This window comes from Eutrema salsugineum, unplaced genomic scaffold, assembly GCF_000478725.1.
Source record: "Eutrema salsugineum unplaced genomic scaffold, Eutsalg1_0 scaffold_7, whole genome shotgun sequence".
NCBI lineage: Eukaryota > Viridiplantae > Streptophyta > Magnoliopsida > Brassicales > Brassicaceae > Eutrema > Eutrema salsugineum.
The window spans coordinates 3882109-3901794 of NW_006256486.1; the positions used below are offsets into that span (position 1 = coordinate 3882109).

Genomic DNA, 19686 nt, shown 5'->3' on the forward strand with positions numbered 1-19686 from the left:
TTTCTAAACCAATTTTTTTAAAAAAAAACAAAATGGTAGTTGCAAATTTTTTTTTTTCCCTAGGCTGTAAATCCCAAATATAGATGTAACAAAAAAAAATTCCAACTTTTCTTAAAAATAGAATTAAACAAAAAAAAAAGAGCTTCCTTGTTCCTAGGAACAGAGTTGGGTGTTAGATGTTTCATCTCACAATTACTTCGGATTGAAAACCACCGGAGAGAGAAAGAGAGAGATTATGGCGGAGGGGCAATCCCCGGAGAACTCACCGCCGGAACCTCCTCCCCCTTCTCCGTCGTCTCCCTCTTCCAACAATCAAACAACATCTCCTCCTCCTTCAGACAATCAAACAACACCTTCTCCTCCTCCTCCGTCTTCACCTCTAGCTCCTCCACCCCAACAACAACAACAACAAGAATCACCTCCTCCTCCTTCGCCGGAAAATTCCTCCAATGACTCTTCCTCTTCGCCTCCACCACCACCGTCTGAATCACAATCACAATCTCCACCATCTCCTCCTTCACCGCCCCCACCGCAACAAGATGGCAAGGAAAACAACAATAACAACGAAAATGACAAAGGAAATGATGGTAGCAGCAACGGAGGCAGAAACAATTCTCCTCCTCCTCCACCGCATTCCAAGACTTCTGACCATAGCTCACCGTCGCCACCAAAATCGCTGGCGTCTCCTACAAGCAACGGTGGCTCGAATTCGTCAAGTAACGATCGTCAGAACATGGCTGCTGTTATAGGACTTGTGGCTGCAGCTGGACTTCTGTTCCTTGTCATGATATTGTTCTGCGTCTGTTGTTTGCGGAAGAAGAAGAAGAAGAAATCAAAGCTTGATCAGATGCCGTACTACGGAAGCAATGCTTTCGCTGCAGGCAAAAGTACGTATATACAAAACCACATTGAACCCTAATCAAACCCCGTTAGAATCTTTTTGCCATGAAAAAAAGCATGAATGTTGTTTCTTGTTAGCCAAGAAATTAGATGATCCAAATGAATCGACACTTCACTTTCAAACACCATCTCATAAACAAACCATGAACCTTAATCATTGCTTAACCTTTAGTTTGACCTAGTTCTACTTATTTTCTTGTTAACCAAGAAAAGCGTAAATTTTTGTTTCTTGGTACCCAAAAAACTAGGAAAATTCTGCAAAGTCTCTGAATCGTATTAACTTTTAAATTACATCTCATAATTTATTTGGTTGATGTTAGCTGGTGGTGATCAGTATTTCAATAGTGCTGCTACACAGCAACAACAACAACATTACAACCAAAATGATCACATTGTGAATCTACCTCCACCTCCTGGATCAATGGGAACAAACTGGGTGAATTCACCGCCGCCACCACCACCTCCAGGAAACTGGCAGCCAATGCCGTCGCCACCTGCACCACCAGTGTCAGGAGGAGGCTTAAATGTGATCAATAGCGGCGAGATGAGCTCAAATTTCTCATCAGGTCCATACGCTCCATCTCTACCACCGCCACACCCTGCAGTGGCTTTGGGATTTAACCAAAGTACATTCACTTATGAGGAGCTCGCAGCCGCAACTCAAGGTTTCTCAAAAGACCGTCTGTTAGGACAAGGCGGGTTTGGATATGTTCATAAAGGAATCTTGCCTAACGGTAAAGAGATCGCGGTGAAGAGCCTTAAAGCGGGAAGTGGACAAGGTGAAAGAGAGTTCCAGGCAGAGGTTGAGATCATTAGCCGAGTTCATCATCGACATCTCGTGTCTCTTGTTGGATATTGCAGTAATTCAGGAGGACAGAGGATGTTGGTCTATGAGTTTCTTCCTAATGACACACTTGAGTTCCACCTTCATGGTATGTAATTAATGATGAGTTTTATAGTGTTCTTGTGTATATATTTAAATAGCTTACGTTGTCACTAAATCAATGGAATTTATAGGGAAAAGTGGGACTGTGATGGATTGGCCTACTAGACTCAAGATTGCCTTAGGCTCAGCTAAAGGACTTGCATATTTACACGAAGATTGTGAGTGAACCTCTCTTCTTTTTTTTTTTTTTTGCCTTATGACTAAAATCAAAGCCCAAGAAAAATGACATTTATATGTTTTTGTCTGATAATTGTGTTAAGGTCATCCTAAAATCATCCATAGAGACATAAAAGCTTCAAACATTCTGCTTGATCTAAACTTCGAAGCCAAGGTATGCTTTAAATTAGTTGACCTTTTTGTTTCTACGATCTTCTCCATAACATTCCTTTCAATTGATCTCCAGGTTGCAGATTTTGGTCTGGCTAAGCTCTCTCAAGACAACTACACGCATGTGTCGACTAGAGTCATGGGGACATTCGGATACTTAGCTCCTGAATATGCATCGAGTGGAAAATTAACAGAGAAATCAGATGTTTTCTCATTTGGAGTTATGCTTCTTGAGCTCATAACCGGACGCAGACCTGTTGATCTAAGTGGGGATATGGAAGACAGTTTGGTCGATTGGGTGAGTCTATATTACTTGTACATTCATATTAATTCAAACTCAAAACAAAAACGAAAGTAAACATTATTTTTTACATTGGCACGCAGGCGAGACCATTATGCATGAACGCAGCTCAGGGTGGAGAATATGGAGAATTGGTTGATCCATTTCTTGAGAACCGTTACGAGCCTAATGAGATGGCACGCATGGTGGCTTGTGCTGCTGCAGCCGTTAGGCACTCTGGTCGACGCCGCCCTAAAATGAGTCAGGTAAGTATATATCTGACTATCATGCAAGGTTTTAATTTAAAAATTTGGTCAGCCAAAATCATTTCATCACTGATATTTTGACCCAAATCGGTTTAAAGATTTTGACCTACTAGATATTTTGTTACAATTTATTTGAAATAACTTATATTTACAATGTATTTGTATTGTAACCCACATACATAACGTTTTTTTTTTTCCTTTTTTGCAATCTTTTCATTAGATTGTTCGGACGTTGGAGGGTGATGCGTCGCTGGATGACTTAAACGAAGGTGTGAAACCGGGGCAGGGTTCGAGCGGAGGAGACGGAAGCTCGGACTATGAGACGGGCACGTATGGTGCAGAGATGAGGAAATTCCGGAAAGTGACATTGGACAGTCGTGATTACGGTGCAAGTAGCGAATACGGTGGCACGAGTGAGTACGGGCTTGACCCGTCGTCCTCAAGCAGCGAGGAGATGCATGCCACCAACAAAGCTACTTCTTCCACTTCTACTCGTGGGATTTAAAACTATATATATAAACCAAATGGTCTAAATTATCAAAAGGTTTAGATCAAAATATCTATATTGTCTTTTTGTCCGGAAATGTGACCGTTAAATGTGTTTGTTTGTTAAGACTCGAAAAGAAAAATACCAATTTTTTTTTTTTTTAACTTTTTAATTATTGTATCCTATGTGGCTTAGGTATAAAGTTTCTCATATCTCTAAAAATAGTAAAGGGGAAAATCGCATTTTAAACTTCGAAGGATATAAAAGGTAGCATTTTAAACCTCTAGAGATTTTCACTAGCAGAATAAACCTCCAACCTAATTTGACTAACACATTAAACCTTCAAACTTGAAGATTTTGTTGGGCCGCCGAAAAACTTGACGGAACAGTAAAGGGTCGTAACGGAACAGTAAACGCTGGTTACATTTTTCAAAAAGTGTGTAAATTTCATTAGTTTGGTAATGGAAAAATGTTTTTAGTAATTAATAAAATAAAATGAATTTTTGACATAATATATTATTATGTCGAGTGTATAGGAGTCAAAATTCCCAAACTGAAGTCAAAATCCCCAAATTGAGTCAAATTTCGGGTTCGAAACCGAAAGAGAGAAATAGAACGTAAAGAAGGAAGAATCGGATGCATTCAAGTCAAGATGAGGTAAGGATTTCAACTCTCTCTTCTGCGTATGTCCGATGGATTCGATTTCGTTCTCAACTCTCTCTCTTCTCTTTTTTTTCGCCGTGTTTTGATTTCTGGGTTTGAAATTTTTTTACTTTTGATTTCTATGTCTATTTTCGGGTTTGATATTCAAAATTTGGGTTTAGTTTCATGTTTCTTCTCTCAAATGGCACATGACATTTCTTATGCGAGTTTCCTCTACGAAATTTTCTCTGCTTCATTACGTTTTTGATTTTTTCGTATTTTACAGTAATCCAGAGAGAGCAATCAAACTCACCATTCATTTTGGTGGGTTTATGAAGAATAAAAATGAAGATTACACTTACGAAGGAGAACTGGGCTCTCACATCGTGAATTGGAAAGCATCACACATTACTTGGAAAATATTTGTTGACTTCTGCAAGCTTGAAGCAATGTTGCATGCTCCTATTAGGTTCATATGGTATAAAGAGGCTGGGAAAGAGATGAGGACAGTCAACTATGTGTTTGATGATTCTGACGAAGACATGTTTCCGTTGGTTATGTTGGGGCATAGTTCATGTGAGCTTGAGATCTATGTGGAACATGACATTTCAGAAAATAGCGAGAATGCAATCATTCATCTGCTACCAAGTAGTCAACTTGAAGATATTCAAAATGGTGAGGACCCAAATTTCAGTTCTGAAAGTGATGTAGATGTCGAGAGGCCAAAAGAAGATGAAGAACCTGAGCAATCTGAGGATGAAAAACATGATGAAGGATATGAAGCTGAGGGTGAAGATCAAGATCAGGCTGACGGTGAGGCTGAGTTTGATGATAATATGGTCGAAGGTAGAGATGCGAATGATGCTGGTGATGGAGCAGCAAAGGGTTTAGGAAATGAGAACACAAATCTGGTTGATGAGGGAGATGAAGTATATTTAGATGCTGGTGATGGAGCTAATGATGATCGTTTTCAGTCAGTATTTGAGGAAGGTTCTATGGTTGTACCTGATAGAGAAGCATATAAAAATACTGATGAACAGGATGCAAATGCAAGAGAAGCAGCAAAAAAGAACCAGTTGTTGTGGAAGGTCCAAAAAACAGGCGTGGTAGACCTTGTAAACCACCGAGTGAGGTATTATTAATGGCTTTTGTCTCTCATTACTTTAGATAGATCTTCGATGGTTACTCATTACTAGTTATGTTGTATTCTGTTTACAGTTTCTGAGTCATCCAAAGCCTCCACCAAAGCCAAGAGTAAGAAAGACTCCAGCCACAAGAAGTAGCTCACAACCGGTAAGATTCTCATGACCGTTACTTTGAAAGAATGAAAATGATCCGACTGATAAATGTTTCTTCCATCTTGCAGCAAGCAAAAAAAACTAGAGAGGCTACAAGTTCTTCAACAGCTTCCCAACAAGCAGGTGAATCAAGCTCGCAGACGCCTGTGATATGTAGTGCTCCAGAACCATCACTTTCATCTGCTCAGGTCAAACCACATGTCAAGAAACCTTCAAGAGGGCGACCACTGAAGGTAAAGAAATCTGCTGTTTACATTCCAAACGGTTGTGGAACATTCTGGAGTCCATACACAGATCGACCATTTGAAGTATTTGGAAATAGAGTGTATGACTGATCTGACCTAAACACACATCCTCAAGAAAACACTCAAGAAAACCAGCAAGAAGGAGAACTAGAAGATGTGCAGCAGTAGTTTGTTTTAGGCTATAAAGTTCGTGTGAACATGTTTATCTATCAGCTTTAATTGTAGACATTGTTTTTGGTGTGTTAAACTTTGGGTTGTTTATCAGCTCTGTTGGATGTGGCTTGTTTTAGACTTTTTTTTTGGTGAGTTAAACATTGCTAAGCTCTATTGGATGTGTATCAACTTTGGTAAACTTGTTTATCAGCTCTCTCTATCGTGTGTGTAAATTCTGACAAACAACAAAGACAATGTCTTTAATCAAATATAACATCAACCGATACTATGTCTTCACTGAAAAACATTGGATCTGAGAATTTTTTAACAAACAACAAAAACATTGAATGTTAAACATTGTCTTCAACCAATACTTACTAACAACATTGGATTCAGATACCATGAAAATAAGTTAAACTACTCCAGAGACATAAGGTATTGTACAATGCTTTTTTCCTTCAAAACCAACACTTCCTGCTTCGGAGCTTCACATTCCTCCTGAGACTGCTTGAGCTGAGTCAATACATCGTTCGGTTTTCCCACATTAACCGTATTCCTGAATGACAACTCTTGCTTCAGATTTCTAATCTCTTCTTTTTGCTCTCGAATGATGTCTCTGGCCTCCAACAAAGCAAGATGTTGCCATCCGTGTCGCTTCTCAACATCAACCCAACGGAAAAATTTACAATTCTCAAATCCGTTATCAATTCTACGTCCTCTACAAGTGTAGAATCTCCGTCTAGTGTTTGTATCAGTCCAAGCTTGGACAATTTTCGCTTCCTCGTTACAGTAACACAAAACGAGTGTTTAATCCTTCTTTACACTCTTTGATGAGCTACCATGATCCGCCATCTACAAATAATTGAATACAAACCTCCATGAACCATAGTTATCACGATGGAAGCAACATTTACCTGGTGCGAAACCGAAATTCAACTTTTTCTAAAGAGGACCGAAATTAACTTACCTCCTCTATCCTTAATTCGTTGTACTTTGCGCCCCTAAACCCAAATATTTCGTCACTTTGTCTTGATTTACATCTTCCCTAATCTCCAATTTACAGATTTCTGGTAATTTTTCGTTTCTGGGTTACACTCATGAACCCTAAACCCAAACTTGATTTGGGAATTTTATTTCGATTCGGAGATCTAGATTTCTTTTGTTCTATTTTTTATTCCTTTAATTTAATTAATTAATTTTAATATTTTATTAATTACTAAAAAACATTTTTCCATTACCAAACTAATGAAATTTACACACGTTTTGAAAAATGTAACCGGCGTTTACTGTTCCGTTAACCGGCGTTTACTGTTCCGTTACGACCTTTTACTGTTCCGTCAAGTTTTTCGGTGGCCCAACAAAATCTTCAAGTTTGAAGGTTTAATGTGTTAGTCAAATTAGGTTTTTCTCATGAGAAAACTTGGATTTTCTGTATCGATTAATCAGTAGCCAGCTATGAATGGAGTAAGCTTTGTAGATGAACAAGAATGGAAATAAAAGTTAAATCAATCTCTAAAGTTTCGACCTTTTTAAATTTGTGCTAATAATCTTCTGATGAGTGATAAGAAACCAAAAGATTTCTCTAAAACCGAAGTTGCAACTATGTCTGTCTTTCAACAAATATAGTGTCTAATGTGTTTTGCAACTATGTCCTGAAAATTTGTAATCTACAAAGGCAAAAGCAAAGACTTTTGCTTAGAGCAAGAACCAGTATTCTCAATACAAGGGTTTAGTCTTAGGTAATTAAAGGAACTTATTATCAGAATAGCTGATTTAGAAAATTAAAATCCAAGATATCTGCAACCAATTCAACGAAATTGATCTTTCTTTAGTGTTTCATACTAAACTGATGAAAATTGATATATAGCATTCCATTACATCAACAAGTTGAAGCAATAGAGAGATAGAGAGAGGTAAGCTCTGTATCGAGAAGAACCTTTGGATTTTTAAGCAACTACAAAAGCTCCACAGTTATGTCTGCGAACGAATCTTGACGATTTCAGATTTTGGTAGTCGAGTTGTTTTTGCGCATTCTTTTTCGCTTTCTCCGCGGTTGTGAGGAAGAAGAGGTTCCCGTTTATGTGGTAGACTCTACGAGAAGAAGAGAGACAGTTCAATTCATCTATTGCAACCTCTTGCCTCTTAATCTCCTTCTCAACTTCGAATTCGCGAGCAGAAGATGAGGAAGACGACGAAGTGCTCGCCATTACTCTCCGTCTGCTGCGGCTGCGATACCAAATTTTCTTAGGTTTCTAGAATAACCTCAGAAATCGGAATATTTTTAGTTGAACTCATTTTTAAAATAATCCCATTTTTTTTCTAAGTTCATCTTCGTTGATACGGCCCAATTGATAAGCCCACAAAAGCTTTCTCTGGTACTGTTCGTTTTTGCATCTGCAAATACTCAAATGTTGTTTGTTTAGACATTTTAAAACTAACATTTAAGGTTCTGTTTGTTTTTTCATCCAGACCTGCATCTAAATGTAAATACTTAAATATTATTCGTTTAGACACTTTAGAACTAACTTGAATCTGAATGCAAATGCTCAAATATAGATATTTAAAATACTGAAAAATGTAGAGTATAGATATAAATCTAACATCTCAAAAACCAAAAGAGTAAAATACTACTCACTATAACATATTCATAATTATCTTTAAAAAATTATTTTTTAGTCAAAAAATCATTTCTTATCAAAACAAAAAGTTAAGCTAAACCAAAAAATCTATTTTTTCCAAAATCTTGATTTTATGCAAAAATCGTAAAATCACGTTTTTCCGTCAAAAACGCAAAATCTCAAATTTTTACCAAAAAATCAAAATCTCGATTTTCCATCAAAAACACAAAATTTTGATTTTCCACAAACATGACAAAATCTCGATTTTCCGCTAAAATGAAAAATCTCGATTTCCGCAAAAAAAATCTTGATTTCCCGCCAAAATGTTAATTCTCGGTTTCTCGCCAAAAACAAAAACTCTCGCTTTCCATCCAAAAACAAAAATCTCGATTTTTTGCCAAAACAAAAATTTCTTGGTTTCCCATCAAAAATACAAAATTTCAATTTTCAGCCAAAACAAAAATCTCGGTTTCTCGCCAAAAACAAGAAATCTAGATTTCCTTCTAAAAACGAAAAATCTCTGTTTCTCGCCAAAAACGCAAAATCTTGATTTCCCGCCAAAAACAAAAAATCTCGATTTCTCGCCGAAAATAAAAAATCTTGATTCCTGCCAAAAAAAACAAAATCTCGATTTCCCACCAATAACAAAAAACTTGGTTTCCCGCAAAAACGTAAAATTTTGTTTTCCGCCAAAAACAAAAAAACAAGGTTTTCTGCCATAAAAGAAAAATCTCGATTTTTTGCCAAAACACAAAAGCTCGATTTTCCGCCAAAAACGCAATATCTTGATTTTCCATCAAAAACTCAAAATTCCAGTAAAAATTTTTCCCGTCAAATATGCAAAATCATGTTTTCCTGCAAAAAATGCAAAATTATTTTTTTTCATATATTTTTAAAACTTAGTTTGATATCACTTATTATAAATATCACTTATTAAAAAAATAATAATTCAAAAATATGTTCTTTTTAGTCATTTGATATATCTTGCATCCAACTATTTTTCTAAATTCACAAACGAACAATTTTGTATCTAGACGTAGCATCTTGATGCAAAACCTAGTTTCCAAAACAAACAATATCTAGATGTTGTATCAAGATGCTGATCTAGATGCAAAATCTAGATACAACATTTAGATCAAAAACCGAACATGGCCTAAATGTTATATGTGCAAATCTAGCATCTCAAAAACCAAAAGACTAAAATACTCCTCACAATAAGATATTCATAATTATCTTTACAAATTATTTTTAGTCAAAAAATCATTTCTTACCAAAATAAAAAATTATGCTAAATCCGTAAAATCTCGATTTTCCGCAAAAATCGCAAAATCTCGTTTTCTCGCAAAAAAACACAAAATGTTATTTTTTGGCCAAAAACTAAAAATCTCGATTTCTCTTCAAAAAACGTAAAATCTCGATTTTCCACAAACATCACAAAATCTTGATTTCCTGCTAAAATAAAAAATCTTGATTTTCTGCAAAAAAAACAAAAAAAATCTCAATTTTTTGCCAAAACGCAAAATCTTAATTTCCCGCCAAAACACAAAATCTTGATTTTAATAAAAATCTTGGTTTCCTGCAAAAAAAAGTCTCAATTTTCCATCAAAAATGCAAAATCTCAAATTCCGCCAAAACCCAAAATCACGATTTTCCATCAAAAACTCAAAGTTCTAGTAAAAACAATTTCCCCATCAAATATGCAAAATCATATTTTTCCGTAAAAAAATATAAAAATATTTGTTTCATGTATTTTAAAAATTATTTTTGATAATAAATATCAATTGGAAATAATCTTAAATTAATCTAATATAAAACTAATTTAATTATAAATAAACAATAACAATTCAAAAATATGCCCTTTTTAATCATTTGATATATTTTGCATCCAACTATTTTTCTAAATTCACAAACGAATAATTTAATATCTAGATGTAGCATCTTGATGCAAAAGCTAATAATCCTAAAATAGAGGCCCTGTTCGTTTTGACGAGAGAATCAAGATTTTGCAGATTTGGTGGGAAACTTGATTTTATGGTTTTCGTGAAAAAATAAGATTTTGCGGTTTTTGGTGGGAAACCGAGATTTTCATTTTTAAGGGGGTAGGGGAAGACTTGATAAGGCAAAAAAGCTGTGATTATGCAGTTTTAGTAAAAAATTTTCCTATGCATTTTTTTCCTAAATCGTTATATTATGTCAGCTTATACTTTACTATCTACAACTAGTTTGTCTCTCTTACCAAGATATTTACCATGAAGGATGTGTTGTGTTCTGATAGTCTACTCACTCTTGGAATCTTCCTCACAGCAAAAATGGACCATGAAAAGCATATTTTAAGCATAATTATATGCTATGGTACTCCATTTCTCTTTGTATTTTTCTCAAACAACAAAAAAATTGTCGGCAAAACTGAATTTGGATCTCATACGGTATGAAGAATTTTTATTTTCTTTATAATTTCTGTTATCGAGTTTTTGTTTATTAAGTTTCTGATGTTATTTTATATGTTTAGTTTATTTTTTATGTATCAGTTGTTTTTCTGTTCGTTCTTTTTCTTGTTCTTTTGAACGTATAATTATTTATTTATTTTTAGTAGTTATGATCATCTTGATAGCTTATTAACTTAAAACTAATTAGGTGATCCATGAAAAACTTAAAAAAAAAAAACAGTAGCCCTAGGCGTTTGCCGAGCCAGCCTAGCCTCTGGACTGAGTCTATCCTTCATGAACCAAACTTTGTATATTACTTGTGCATAAACCTAAAAAAATGTCAAAACATAGTTGAAATGCTAGTAAACATATAGTTACAGAAAAAGCCTCGTGGCAGAATTTACAATTTGGTTATAGGTTGTTTATTTGCCAACACACTAATTGAGTTGTATTATGTTTTGAGACACACTAATTGAGTTGTATTATGTTTTGAGACCTATATATCGCATGATACGCTCCCAAGTTTATGTTTAGTTTAACAAATACTTAGCATTTACCATATATGATATATACGATAGCATTTATTTATGACACTTTGTAGTTATACTGAATCTATGGTTGGGATAGTTGAATTTAGTATCAATCCTCTCATTTTAATTATTCTCTACGAAGAAATATCCTCATTATACTTCTATCGTAAATTTTAGACAATAAAGCGGATCACATATAAATTTGTAACTCTGTTTTACAAACAAATTGATAAATAATAATCTTTCAGTGTTACAATAATGATAACTACAACAAGAGAGTTGGAACTCAAAAAGAAAGCACCAGTATATAATACCTACTAGAAGAAACCAATATAAATGAAAAATGACTCTCTCTCTCTCTCTTTTTTCTAATGCAACTTTTTTCCATATATATTAAATAGAGGTTATGCTGAACTGTAACTTAGGCAACAGTTTTGTGTGTGTGTTTGATTATACTTTTATAGATTAAATTTACAAACGAACGATGATCATGTTGTAACTTATAATTAATTTATTAGAAGTTTGGATTACATGTAGGGTTTGTGAATTTTTTTTTTGTTTTCGGATTAACAGGAAGTTTTGGGCCGAAGCTTGTAATCTCTCCAGGTCCGAAACTACAACACGTTATATTAGTTTTGCCCCAAAAGCCACTCGAACCAGCGAACTCTAGGCTTTGTCTAAGATCTTTACCAGTTGAGCTATTAAAAAACAGTCAAATAGAGTTTTATTTACTTATTTTCTCAAGTTAAAAAAGTTAAAAAATTAATTAAAAAAGTAATAAAGTTTAACCTATTTGACTATAATTATTTTAAAATACAAATTTGGTATATAAGTAATAGAAAGTAGAAAGAAATATAGTCAATGAAAACATTAATTTCAATTTTAAATTTATATTATTTAATTAATAAAAATTTGGTAAAAAAGTTATTAAAAGGAAACAAATCTGCCTGATTTTAGAGTATCCGATTTAGACGGTAAAGATCCTCCAATCTTGATCCAAAAGGCATAAAAAGATATAGAATCATTTCAAAATGTTATAAATAAGGGTTGCACGCTTTACATTTTTTCTTACACTTACAAAAAACAGCTAATAATATTTTTTTCACTATTTCAAATATTTACTTTCATAAGCTTTTGCATCTTCTTTCCTCTTGGATTCTTGTTGTTTTCTTTGAATCGTAGTCCTCTTCTTCTAAAGGTATGATATGATCCGATATAAGTTTTATCATTAATTAATTTTGTTCTTTTTGAGGTTTTACTCTAAATCAATATCTATACATATATTGTTTTATGTTTGTATTGTGATGTATACTGTATTTATCGTTTGACTAAGAATTTATTTTTACTTAATGCTAATTTTAAAATCCAGTTTCTTCGGTTAAAACATAAGTTTTTATTTAAAGATGAAAGTTAGTTGTTTCCATACTTTGATTTTTTTTTACGAGACATATTATATCATCGTACCCGTGTTTGACAAAAAGATTTTGAACCATTTCTATTCTCTTGATTTTTCGTTTCTTAAAACCTTAGTTCTAATCAATTTTCTCTCTTTTGTTATATAAATATTGACTATCTAATTATTTAATTTTTTTTTTCCGGATTGATGTAGGAACTGAAGTTATTTGTATTTAGGAATTGAATCTCATATTTTATTGCTGTTTAGAATTCATTTCACTTCTTGTTTTATAGTAGCCAATTTTGTCTTTCCTTTTTATGTAAATCAATCAATACTGTTTTTTTAACAAATATTTCAAAAACAAAATTTAGCAAAAAGTTCAAATTTTGTTTTTTCTCTTTTCCTTGATCGATCTATTATGCATTTAATATTGTCTTGTTTATTTTTGTTTTTTAAAATCATATGTTTATTGATGTGAAATATATATTTAGTATAAAACTTGGAATTGGAAATGTATTTGGCAAAATAAAACAAAAGAACAAGAGTGTAACATGTTTAATATTAGTTCGTTTTAAGCTAAACCAAAAACCTAGACGTTTGTACTCCCAATTAATACAAATATAATGATAATAACTGATCACAAACTAAACTAATTTTTCTGTTTATGCTTGAAGAGAAACATGAGTTCTTAATTCTCTGTATGTATTTATCAACCATATTTACGCTTCTGCTCAATTCAAAGCGATAACAAAACTACTTTTTAATGATAGGAGTTTTGCAATGGAAAGAGGTGAAGGGAGCCGCAAGTTTCCTGGCGGAGAAGAACCTAACACCAAAAACGCCTCTAACAACGATAATTCTCCTGCTGATGTTGGACCTAGTAGTGGTCCGTTGAAAAGAGGACGTGGCCGACCTAAGGGCTCGCAAAACTCCAAGAAGTCGAAGCAGAGTGACAGACTGATAAAATGGGTTCCTCTCTTTCAAGGCAGTATTAATAAAGTAAATCAAGAAACCGGAAACGATGAACTTGTGAGTAGCTTGATGATGCGATTCAACGCTGTAAGAAGGCGTCTGAGCCAAGTTAAGAATGTCCGAGGTGAGGTTTCCACAGCTCTACGCACTTTTTGTGGGGCTACATGCAGTCCCCATTGGTACTAACTTCATGAAAGTTGAAGACAGCGGAGAGGAGAAAAGATTAGCTATTAGTGTTGTCTCTTCGGGAAAGAATGCTGACGAAGCTCAAGATCCCGATAGCTTGATCTATACAGGGTTTGGTGGTCAAGAATCTGATCAGAAGCTTGATAGGATGAATCTTTCGTTAGAGGAAGCTCTGAAGAAAAAAAGTGTTGTAAGGGTTATAAGAGCCGTGGAAGATGAAAAAAGGTCGCAAGGTAATGTATACATATACGATGGGCTTTATTCCATCACAGAAATGTGGGAAGAGAAAAGTTCAAGTGGTTTCAAGGTATTCAAATTCAGATTGGTGAGGCAGGCTGATCAGAAACCCGCCTTTGGACTATGGAAATCGATAGAGCAATGGAAGAAAGAGTTGGTTACAAGACCAGGTCTTGTTCTTGAAGATCTCTCTAATGGAGCTGAGAATCTAAAGGTTTCTCTGGTGAATGAAGTTGATGACGAGAAGGGTCCTTCCTCTTTTAGTTATATCACTTCTCTGAAGCACACAGTCATTGATGTTCCACCTATGGTTGATTTATGCACTTGTCGACCTAAATCCTGTTGTTCGAGGGATGATTGCCTTTGCGTTCAGAGAAATGGAGGTGAGTTACCTTATGTTGATAGAGTTTTAGTCACCCGTAGATCAATGATTTATGAGTGCGGTGACTCTTGTCCTTGTTCTAATGACTGCAAAAACAAGATGATTGGGACTGGTCTGAAATTCAGTTTAGAAGTGTTTAAGACGATGGATCGTGGGTGGGGTTTAAGGTCTTTAAATCCAATTCGAGCAGGAAGTTTCATCTGTGAATTTGCTGGTGATATTATACAACAAGGTGATGAAGTGACAGATGATTATATTTTTGATTCTTCACGGGTTTCTAAATCGTTTCAATGGAACTATGAACCTGAGCTTGTAGGTGAAGATGCTTCTAAGAAAGTCTCTGAGGTGATTAGTCGTCCTGCTATACCGTTTTTGATAAGTGCAAAGAAATCAGGAAATGTGGCTCGTTTTATGAACCATAGTTGCTCTCCCAACGTTATGTGGCAACCAATTTCTCGTGAAGAAAAGGGTGTATGGTGTATTCACATTGGGTGTTTCGCTATAAAGCATATTCCTCCATTAATGGAGTTGACGTATGATTATGGAGCATTTACAGGATATGGGAAGAGGAAAACTTGTCTATGTAGATCAAAGAAATGCAGTGGCTCATTTTGATGATATTCTTGTCTTCCCTGTTTATGTTAAGAATTTCTTTGTTAATTTTTTTTCTTCTAAACTTGCATGTCTTTTTTTTCTCTTGTTATCAATACATTAAGATATCTATATTATTATTATTATTATTTTTTTGATCAAAAATCTCTATAATATTATTTAAAGAACCATTTTAAGTATTATTAATATTATTTTATTCTTATTAGTATTGTAGGTAATATGTATTTCTTTATTAGTGTGGAGGATAAAAACTCAGTCTAGTTAAATAAGGTCCAGTTAACCCACAATTTCACCATCTACAACTATTTTGTCTCTCTTACCAAAATATTCATAATGAAGGATGTATTGTGTTTAGATAGCCTACTCGCTCTTGAAATCTTCCTCACAGCAATACTTGACCATGAAAAGCATATTTTAAGCATAATTATATGATATGGTACTTTGTTTCTCTTTGCTTATATCAGGTTTTCTCAAACAAGAAAAAGACTGTTGGCAAAACCGAACTCGGAGCTCATACTCTATGAATATTTTCTATTTTTTTTTAAAAAAAATTCTCTTATCTAGTTGTTGTTTTTGTTTTTTAAATGTCTGATGTTATTTCTTGTTTTTAGTTTGTCTATTATATATTGCTTGCTTTTCTGTTATTTGGTTGATTTTAGAAAGAATCAATTTCGTTCTTTTTCTTGTTCTTGTGAACGTATACTTATTTATTTTTAGTAATTATGACCATTTTGATAGCTTATTAACTTAAAACGAATTAGGTGACCCATAAAGATGGTAGTCTTAAGTGTTTGCCTAGCCTCTGGACCAGGCCTGTCTTTCATGAACCAAACTTTATATATTTCTTGCGCATAAATCTAAAAAAATAGTTGTAAACTTGTAATGCTAGTAAACATATGGTTACAAAAAAGCTTTGTGGCAGAATTTACAAATTTGATTATAGCTTGTTTATTTGCCAAAACACATAATGGAGTAGCATTATATTTTGAGACCTATATATCGTATGATACGTCTCCAAGTTTAAGTTTAGTTTAACAAATACTGAGTATATATATATATATGATGTATACGATAGCTATGGCCATATTAACAAATCTAAGCATTTATTTATGACACTTTGTAGTTATACTGAATCTATGGTTGAGAAATTTGAAAATTCAGTATCAATCCTCTCATTTTTCATTATTTTCTACTAAAAAATCCCCTCATTATACTTCTATTGCAACACTGCGCTTAGTGTGAGTCCCACCTAGTTTTAAGATATAAGTATAACAAATGCTTTTCCGTATAAGTGGGGCTGGCATGAAGAAAATGCTTAAGTGTTTTGGAATGTTAATAATGCTAAATGATAGAAAAATATGAGATTTGGTGAATAACAAATGTTTAGGTTATATTATCAAACTTTAATAGTTTTTTTGTACAAACACTAAGGCTCTGTTCAAATTTGAACTAGATGCTGCATCTAGATTTAGCAACTAGATATTTTTGGAAATTAGTTTTTGCATCAAGATGTTATGTCTAGATACAAAATTGTTCGTTTGTGAATTTAAAATGCAAAATATATCAAATGACTTAAAATGACATATTTTTGAATTATCATTTTTTTTATTTATATTCAGATTAGCTTTATATTAGATTAATTTGAAATTGTTTCGAAGTGATATTTTTATCAAATTAAGTTTTAAAAATACATGAAATTTTTGTTTTTTTGCATTTTTCTGCGGGAAAACATGATTTTGCAAATTTGGCGGGGAAACTTTTTTTGTGTTTTGCCGAGAAACTAGAATTTTGAGTTTTTGGCAATCAAGATTTATGTTTTTGGCGAAAAATCAAAATTTTGCATTTTTGACGAAAAATCAAGATTTTGAGTTTTTGGCAAGAAACTAAGATTTTTCGTTCTTGACAAGAAACCAGGATTTTTGTTTTTGGCGGAAAAACAAGATTTTTGTTTTTGACGGGAAAACAAAATTTTGAGTTTTTGGCGGGTTATCATGGGACATCAAAAATTTTTTGTTTTGGCGAGAAAATCGAGATTTTACAGATTTGGCGGGAAAACTTGATTTTATGGGTTTCGTGGACAAATGAGATTTTGCGGTTTTTTGTGGGAAACCAAGAATTTTTTTTTAGGAGAGGGGGGGGGGGAAGGTGCTGTGATTATGCGGTTTTAGCGAAATTTGTTTTTTTAAAGATAATTATGGATATGTTATAGTGAAAAATATTTTAGTCTTTTGATTTTTGAGATGCTAGATTTGCATCCAAACTATAGTTTTTTAGCATCTAAAAAATCTAGATATATGAGATGTTATTGATTTTGCATCCAGATTCAGCACCAATGATTTGAAAGCACTTGTGTTCATTGATTGATCCCAAGGAGGAGTAATGTGTTTAACAACAAGGATATATTTTACTTTGATTGATGCCCAATTGGTATCTAGGGTTCGAGATTCTGTTCGTTGCGTTGCCGTTCTACACCTAAGATTTGTTTCCAAAATTCTTTTGTTTCCCTTGTAGCATCTTTTTCTGATGCTTGTGCTTAAGTTTTTTTACATAGAGGTGATATAGTGATGGGACCTTATCCATTGTTTGATGCTTTGTATACATTTTACTGCTTTATCAGTGTTAAGTGATTGATTGCAGCTCTTCATAATCCAATTTCCATGAATTTTTGTGAAAATGATCTTGATCTTGATATATATGAATTTGACATAAATGGCAGTTGTTGAATTATTGTGGTTACTCATCTCCTTTTGTCACTTTCTTCGTATGATTCTGTAAAAACTTCTAATTACTCCTCTTCTACAACCATTGGACCGTATGATGGATTCGGACACTTTATGCCGTTTGTTTATAACTGTAACCTGTCTTTTTCCTTTTCAGTGGATTACATTAGTACATTGTATATGGCCTGATGATCATTTTAATCAAAGGCTACAGTTTAAGCTGTTCAATAACAACAATACAAGAAGGGTCCTTCTACTTGTGGAAGGCTACATTATATAGTTATATGCTTTACACTAAAAAGGGCATTAACCCGTATGATAATTAGTAAAAAATAAGCTTAGTGGTAGAGCCTGACTTTTATAGCCTTGAAACTTCTTAATGCTACTGATTGAGACATTTCTCTTAGTTGCCCACCACCTTGAATTATTGTTTAATCTCATTTGCTCTCTCATCAACATGCACGTTGGACTTCTGAGTTTTCTTTATAATATATTTTCGTTTTCCAATGTGATGTTTTGCAGGTTTTGATAAAGTTGGCTGTTATCTAAATTTTTCCCTGTAATTGTGAACATTTAGGAGGTCGAGATACGAAGAAAGTGACATTTTCTCGTAATATATACAACTTTAGAGTGAAAATGCTAAACTTGTTTTCAAATGTGGACCGCTTGTGATCTCGACTAAATTCTAAATACATAGTAGTTTAATCCGGTTTTGAACTTAACTGCTACTATATATAATTTACTAGCTCACCTAAAACACCTTATCCATCTTTCCGGTTCTAGTGGTGCTATTTGCACGATGATGCTGTCTTGAGGTTGTTGAGTAGGGTTTGACGAGCTTGTTTGGCTGCAGTCGGCGATCTTCTTGCAGGTCTCGATGAGGCAGTGCCTGCAGGTGGGACAGGACGAGTGAGAACTGAGCCACTTGTCTATACACCGGACATGGAATCCGTGGTGGCATGTCGGAAGCAGCTTCACACGCTCTTCGGATACAAACTCCGAGAGACATATGGCACACTCGGTATCTAGGCCAGGCAGATTCAAATCACTAGAGTAACTTACTGTCTGGAAACTCTTCAAGGCTTTTCGTTTGACACCTGTGTTGGTCAAGCGAGCTGCGTGGTTGCCACCCGCTTCGGATGGTACTAAACTGGAGCACCTCAAGGCACATCTTATTATAGAATTGAGTCCAAGTGAGCAAACGAGTGCACATAAGAGGACTGATAGGACCATAACAACATTTGCATCAAAGTTGTTATCAGCTGCATATGGGGACGGTGCCGGACTTGGTGATTGATCTAGTAGTAATCTTCTTGAGTAAGAACTTACAAGAATGTCTTGGAAGATATGAGTTGGTTTTATGGTGGGAAAGGAAATGGCAGTTGACATGATGAATTAGTTCAAAGATAGATGGGTGGTTTTCAAGGTTTCTGTTGGAGCTCGTTTATATAGAGTAAAGGTAAAGTTTCTCTTTATCTTTTAGATATATAATGAGGAATAGTTTTTTATATATTTATGAATTTCATTTTCTTAATTATGGTTGGTTGAATAAACTATAAAGATCAAGCCCACAATAAGGTCTTTGACTTTTAGTGTCTTGTTTTATTAAATAATTTGCAGCTTAAAATGCTTTGTTATAGAAAATGGGTCCATCATACCAGTTGCTGCAATGGTAGTGCCATGTGGCTGTGGCTTTAGCAAATCAAATCTCTCAGAATTGCTTCCAGGGACCCATGAGCTTTAACTGGAGCAGCCATGAACTTTCCCTATCTTTGACATAGGAGCACAACATTCAGATAATATCTCACTGTGCCTTGGCTTCTAACATATCTTTTTTCAGTTATGGTGTTGAAGAAGATAGATTTTTGTGAGGCTTCTTTTGAACTTCTTGATACTAACTAATTAGTTTTCGTTAGACAGTTCTGTCCCAGTGATATGTGTATCATCGATAAAGGAGTTGGCGTAGTTTCAGGCATCACCTTGATCTAGTGTCTCATATAGAAAATTAAGCAAGGCTTGATTAAAATTTTTATTTTCTTTCCCTTTTTGGTATATATTTTTTT

General features: G+C 34.3%; 6 protein-coding genes across 6 annotated transcripts in view; 4 read left to right on the forward strand and 2 right to left on the reverse strand.

Annotated features, from left to right (window-relative positions):
- Positions 1-127, forward strand: part of LOC18011241 (putative inactive histone-lysine N-methyltransferase family member SUVH10) — a 1815-nt gene extending 1688 nt beyond the window's left edge. The window contains exon 4 of the mRNA XM_024150645.1: positions 122-127. Coding sequence (XP_024006413.1) covers positions 122-127 — 6 coding nt within the window. The remainder of the gene's footprint in view (positions 1-121) is intronic.
- Positions 128-210: 83 nt separating this feature from the next.
- LOC18011171 (proline-rich receptor-like protein kinase PERK7) lies at positions 211-3332 on the forward strand. Its single transcript, XM_006393218.2, has 7 exons — positions 211-887; positions 1221-1832; positions 1918-2004; positions 2107-2177; positions 2250-2471; positions 2558-2719; positions 2940-3332. The coding sequence occupies exons 1-7, from the start codon at positions 236-238 to the stop codon at positions 3222-3224; spliced, it is 2091 nt and encodes a 696-aa protein (XP_006393280.1). The 5' UTR covers positions 211-235; the 3' UTR covers positions 3225-3332.
- Positions 3333-3758: 426 nt separating this feature from the next.
- LOC112082842 lies at positions 3759-5696 on the forward strand. Its single transcript, XM_024150397.1, has 4 exons — positions 3759-3863; positions 4135-4980; positions 5067-5141; positions 5215-5696. The coding sequence occupies exons 1-3, from the start codon at positions 3859-3861 to the stop codon at positions 5071-5073; spliced, it is 858 nt and encodes a 285-aa protein (XP_024006165.1). The 5' UTR covers positions 3759-3858; the 3' UTR covers positions 5074-5141; positions 5215-5696.
- Positions 5697-7277: 1581 nt separating this feature from the next.
- LOC18011272 lies at positions 7278-7797 on the reverse strand. Its single transcript, XM_006393219.2, is given in 2 exon segments — positions 7278-7553; positions 7556-7797. Coding segments are annotated over 2 exon segments (234 nt in total). The 5' UTR covers positions 7752-7797; the 3' UTR covers positions 7278-7515.
- Positions 7798-13294: 5497 nt separating this feature from the next.
- On the forward strand, positions 13295-14906 carry LOC18011279 (putative inactive histone-lysine N-methyltransferase family member SUVH10). Its single transcript, XM_024150646.1, has 3 exons — positions 13295-13610; positions 13657-14268; positions 14629-14906. The coding sequence occupies exons 1-3, from the start codon at positions 13295-13297 to the stop codon at positions 14904-14906; spliced, it is 1206 nt and encodes a 401-aa protein (XP_024006414.1).
- Positions 14907-18210: 3304 nt separating this feature from the next.
- Positions 18211-19060, reverse strand: LOC18011280 (RING-H2 finger protein ATL78). Its single transcript, XM_006393222.2, has one exon. The coding sequence runs from the start codon at positions 19010-19012 to the stop codon at positions 18371-18373; it is 642 nt and encodes a 213-aa protein (XP_006393284.1). The 5' UTR covers positions 19013-19060; the 3' UTR covers positions 18211-18370.
- Between the last annotated feature and the right edge of the window lie 626 nt (positions 19061-19686).